Below are 6,000 nucleotides of genomic sequence, written 5' to 3'. Positions count from 1 at the left end.
AAAGATGTAATGAATGAAATAGTGGAACAAACCAGCTCTGTTTAAGCAGATAATGCTTGTTTATTTAGACTAGAGGACTTATAAAAATATATAGATTCCAGATTGCATCTTAGGCATCAGACTGTGCAGTTGGGGCTCGGGAATCTACATCTTTACAATATTGCCTAGGAAATTATGATTCTTAGCTAAGTTTGAAAACTGAGGGACTACATTTTCAAATATACCCCTAAATCCTACCCAGATTTTAGTTTTAAATCTATTTCTTTCTCCTTAGGCTCTAGTCAGAGACAAAGTAGGATACTCCTCCCTTTCCCAGGCCTTTATGTCCGCAGAATGAGTGTTGAATAATTTATCCCATTGCTTATCAAACATTTGTTTCATATGCTAAATGAAGACACAAACCCAGAAATGTTAAGTGGCTGGGTCAAGGTTGCACCGTATATGAATAAGAACACCATGGCAAGAAAGCTGGATGTCTTAGCCTCCATGGCCAGATGACCACCCTTTTTCTTCTCTTTTTTTCCTGAGTAAGAAAAATGGAGGCATCTAGGGGGCTTCCTTGAAAAAAATCAGACATAAATTAGGGTAAGTGTAGATGTTCATCTCCAAGCAACATTTCTCTCTGAGATGAACCTATAGATTAAAAAAGACTTGAGAAACATATCAACCAAATACAATGTGTGGACCTTTGGGTCCCAATTTGCAAAAAATGTAAAGATAAAAAAGTTTATGAGACAATCAGGAAAATAAGAACACTGCGTGGATGCTTAATTACATCAAATAATCATATTTAATTGTTATGTGCATGACTATCTTATTATGGTTATCTATTTTTAAATCCTCACATTTTAGAAATATACACTGAAATATTTATTAATGCAATGATGTCTGGATGCTTCAACTCCAGTGGTGTAATAAGGGGGAGAACAGCTATGATGAAACACATAGTTTTAAGACACGATTGTCTATGAGTTGATAATATTGAAGCCAAGTGATGAGTATGCAGAGCTTATTGTGCTATTCTCTCCTATTCATGTATTTTTAAATTTTTTCATCATAAAACATTTTAAATGTATTTCTCGAAAGGGCTGGCTTACAGCTTTGTAGGTTATTTAACTTACCTGTATAATAATATGCTTATTAGTGAGGTACATAACTTGATAGAATAACAATAACTTTACATATTCAGGGAAAACTCACCTTGTCTTTCCACCACGGCTTTTGTGGAAGATGAGATGAATAGCAGACATTTAAAGTAGAAACTATGACTCTCCAATAACAAGACTCTCTTTCAAAGTAGCACAACACTTCTGTCATCTGTTACACTGTGATTAGCCTAAAACTGCAGTAGATAGACTACTGAAACAATTAAAGCATTCAAGAATTATAAAAGATCAATCACCTATTTCATAAAAATTTTCATAAACCAGACTATACTTGGGGAATTGTTAATTGCCTCAAAGTAAAATGAGGGCAGCCACCCAGATCTGGTTAGGAGGTAAATTCATTACAGTGTCAAGTTTAACAACAATTTCCAAATGCACATAAGAAGCTGCAGAGTCCAGATTTTGAGGCTAAACAGCTCTGCCTTTCTCCTTAGTCCTGCCCACTACCTTCTTTCTGAATCTGCGAAGAGCTGTGACTCTTGAAGGGCAGGACCTACCAGCATTCATTATGACTTCAGTCATGGCAAGCTCTCAAGTTAAATTAATGCTGTTTGGGGTTTATGTTTTTAAACAGTAAGGAAATAGCCAACGAGTAAAACTGGAAATTACTTTCTCCTATGACCTAGAAGTAGCAATAGGAACTCTAAGTGGGAAACAGAAATAGGACTCTGGAAAGATAATATTTTGTGTGTTTATTTTTCTTCCAGAACTCCAAATAGTTGCCTTGGCAGGAAGGCTGCCCTCTAACTGCTCCCTTCCGAAGACTAGGAGGTGTTTACAGAAATTGAAAGTTCCAGCAGTACATTTCCATGAGCTCATTACCAGTTCCATTTATACCTTTTAGATTTCACATGTACAAATGAATGTCCTTGCAGTATAAACTCCTGCTTTCAGCTTGCATTTTAATTACAAACAAAGTAGCAGAAATCAGGTACTCAGTTACTGTAACATAATGGCAGGGCATCTTTAGAATCTGTGCTTTGGTCACTATTATTCAAAGCAGCTCCAATGCCCGTCTTGCCTGCCTCTTTATGCTAATCATCCTAGCCCACTTTGCTCCTCCTCCTTCCAGCGTCCCTTAAGAACTGTACAATTTCAGCTGCCACAGAGGGTAACTCAGATCAGGCTTAGAAATCACTTGACTTAACTCAGCAGCACTTTTTCTTTTCTTTGTGTCTGTATTATTTTAGCAGCCTTCTCTAAATACTGGAGGCATTGGATTTCATGTCGCCAAAAGGAATTTAAAAATGACAGAATTGTAATCTGTTAGAAATAGTTAATTTGTAGAATTTTACTCTATAAGGGGGTTTAGTTTCAATTTGTTTTGAAATGAAGGAATTAAGTTATGTTTTTAACCAAATGAATTGGCATCTTTATACTTAGGAGAAGTAACATTGGTGATTTATTTCAAGAATCATGACTGGAAAAAGCTTGGAAGTTTAGTAGAGGAGTATATGTTGTACATGCAAAGACAAGATCTGCATGAATCTATGTATTTCTGGGTGTCTGGTGAAGGCCATTTTAGGTGACTGGCCAGAGAAGGAGGTGCCCTAGTGATCCTTGAGTCACAGCCATACTGCTAGGACCATGACTACCATACCAAGAAAAGGCAGCAGCCACCTGCTTAGCAGTTTGCACACCTGTAAACTGAAGCTGCAGGAGGACCGGCGACAGCAAGGTGAGTCAGTCCAGCTCATGAGTTGCATATTCTGTGACCTTCTGTGCATTTGCATTCCCGGAAGAATGGTGGGCTGGTGAAGGACCCGGGGAAGCTCTGACATAATAGTGATGCATAAGGGTGGGTTAACTTGGATTCACTATTGATTTTTAGAGGACTATGGAAGACTGTCAAGAATGCATATTCCTTGGAGCTGTCATTCTGAAACTTACATGCTTAAACTTCTAGCCCCTGTGTTTTTTAGAGTATGCTAGATTTTGTCTAATTCAAAACACCCATCTGAGCAAGGCTGAGTCAGCTACAAGGGGGATTTCAGCTGTGAGTAGCTTTAAGTTAGCCTGGAGCTTTCTCTACCACAGTACCACTGGTGGGACACTTTTTTCACTTTGTTTAAGCCTAATTTTGTCTGGATCTCTGGCTCATTCATTGTGGGAAAAATAAATATATTCTTGACTCTTTCCTTTTTATGGTCCAGGGACAGCTGGAGACAGTCAGGGAAAAGTGTCACATTTCACTTGCTGGGCACTCATTCAAACTAAACTGTCTACTTCCCAGCCATTTTCACCATCAGTCTTTTTAAATTTTCAAATCCACTCTCCAGCCAGCTGAGTTAGTGTCAGATGGTTGACATGAATAGACAAGATGATCCCTCCAATCCACCCTGTCAGGGACAGCAAATGACACTTGTGGGAAAGGCTGGGTCTCTCATGGATGACACCATCACTCCACAGAGGTTAAGGATTCACCAGACACTTCTAACTTCTCCTCAGTAACCTAGGATAGATCTTTTTATGTGTAGGTCTAGGCAATGAGCTCTTTAATTATTTTTCTGTAGACGCAGTTTTAGATTTCAGTGGTGTGGAGAGTGTTGGCTAAAGGGCCCAAACCTCCCATTTCCAAGATGGAATCTGTGTGCTAACAGTCACACGAATGTGTCAGGCCACCTCTCTGCATCAGTTCCTGGAGCTGTATAACGTGACTTCATGCTCTACAAGGCTTAGCATAGTGTCGGCAGAAAATACTTCATGGTAAATGAAAACAATGTGAACTTTTAGACCATGCTTTACTACTAGGGCTCAAATAAATTTTGAACCAAGTACCCTAGAATGTAAAGTCCTGGAATGTGTCAGGGTTAAGGCATAGCACTGTAAAATGCTCTTGCTTCTCTGTTAGTAAACAATTCTAGTTTATCAGAGGTTTTTGTTTTCTGTTGACTTTGTATGAAATGTTAAAGTGACTTCCCCCCACTTCAATTGCTAATATGATAATTTTAATAGAAAATTTGGTGGGGGTGAGCCTAAAGAAGTCACCTGTAACCCCACCACCCAAAGATAATCGCTATTAACATTTTAATGTATAAACTTCTAGACTCTTCTTCTATGCACTTGTATGGATTATTCCTTTGCTTGCTTTTTAAACAATATAGACTTGTTCTGGATACTTTTGTAAACAGTGTTTTGTAAACTGCTTCTTAATTTAATGACAGAGGATGAACAAATTTCCAGGTCATTAAATATTCTTCTACAACCTTATTTTTAACAGTTGCACACTGTTCTTTTATATGGATGTAGCAAAATTCCCTTAGGCAATTCTCTACTGTTAGATATATTATTCATTTCTAATATTTTAACTATTATAATTAACACTGGACTGCACCTAAACTAATGAATAGATCTTTGCACTGATATGGGATTATTTTCTTCGCATAAATTCTTAGAGGTGAAATTGTGGAGTCAAAGGATTATACATTCTTAAAAATTGTTTTTGGCCAAGTGACCCTCCTATCAGCAGTGTTGGGGTATGTTCTCAGTAATACTATTATTTTTTAAACTCCTTCTCAATTTTATAGGTGAAAAATAATACCCCAGTATTGTTTTAAGGCAGGCTATCCTGAAGATCTCTCCTTTACTGGCTGTATTAATCAAAGTTCTCTAGAGGGACAGAACTAATATATAGATAGATAGATAGATAGATATAGATATAGATATACACACACACACATATATGTATGCGTATATATATACAGATATACGTATGTGTATATATGTGTGTATATGTATATAAAGATGAGTTTATTAAGTATTAACTTACACAGTCACAAGGTCCCACAATAGGCTGTCTGCAAACTGAGGAGCAAGGAGAGCCAGTCTGATTCCCAAAACTGAAGAACTTGGAATCCAATGTTCAAGGACAAATAGCATGGGAGAAAGATGTAGGCTGGGAGGCTAGGCCAGTCACCTTTTCACGTTTTTTTGCCTGCTTTGTATTTGCTGGCAGCTGATTAGATTGTGCCCACTAGATTAAGGGTGGATCTGCCTTCCCCAGCCCAGTGACTTAAATGTTAATCTCTTTTGGCAACGCCCTCACAGACACACCCAGGATCAATACTTTGTATCCTTCAATCCAATCAAGTTGACACTCAGCATTAACCATCACCCTGGCAATATCCAGAGAAGCCTGGAAATAATCACTATGATGACATACTTCCCAAAATACCCACAAGACTGGTCTTCTTTCTCAGACTTAGCTTTTTGCCTAGAATGTTTTGAAAGCAAGCATAGTCTTCCACACCCAAGTCTCAAAATATCTGCCCACATAAGCCACAATCCATAAAGTTGTGAAGCATGCTAATGCAGTCCAGACTGGTCACTGATTGCTGCAAGAAATATCATCTAGTGATTTGAGCTGGGTAGTATTTGCTGTGTTGCTAAATTGCATTCCAGTTACTGTCCTGGAGTTTTAAAGTATTCATTCAGAGCAGTGGCCCTGCTTTTTCCTCCAAGCTATTTTTGCACCTTGCTATTATGTGAAGTTCAGCAAAGGTCCCAGGAAGCAAAGCCATTTGTTTTAGAGAGTGAGGTCTGGCTTTATTCATGGAATCATCCTGGGTTCATGGCTTTGGCCTTTCCCCAGCCAGCCTAAAGTTCTGCTTCTATTATTTAGCATACAGACTATGATTAATTGACATTCGACACTTCTGTAGGCGTGACTAGCTTCAACACATACATATTTTCTTTTCCTTTTTTTTTAAGATGGAGTCTCACTCTGTCACTCAGGCTGGAGTGCAGTGGCATGATCTCGGCTCACTGCAACCTCTGCCTCCCGGGTTCAAGTGATTCTTCTGCCTCCGTCTCCTGAGTAGCTGGGACTACAGGC

General features: G+C 38.5%; 1 protein-coding gene across 5 annotated transcripts in view; it reads left to right on the top strand.

Annotated features, from left to right (window-relative positions):
* The first annotated feature begins 2,248 nt into the window (after positions 1–2,248).
* Positions 2,249–6,000, top strand: part of RANBP3L (RAN binding protein 3 like) — a 53,828-nt gene continuing 50,076 nt past the window's right edge. For 2 of the 5 annotated variants that reach the window (XM_019012923.4, XM_004058946.5), the window contains exon 1: positions 2,250–2,844. In XM_019012923.4, coding sequence (XP_018868468.3) covers positions 2,754–2,844 — 91 coding nt within the window. In that variant the 5' untranslated portion in view covers positions 2,250–2,753. Of the gene's footprint in view, positions 2,845–6,000 lie in introns of all 5 variants that reach the window. The other 3 variants (XM_019012924.4, XM_004058945.5, XM_019012922.4) reach the window with 2 other exon arrangements.

Source organism: Gorilla gorilla, chromosome 19 (assembly GCF_029281585.2).
Source record: "Gorilla gorilla gorilla isolate KB3781 chromosome 19, NHGRI_mGorGor1-v2.1_pri, whole genome shotgun sequence".
NCBI classification, from domain to species: domain Eukaryota; kingdom Metazoa; phylum Chordata; class Mammalia; order Primates; family Hominidae; genus Gorilla; species Gorilla gorilla.
This window is presented reverse-complemented; position numbering and strand designations above follow the sequence as displayed.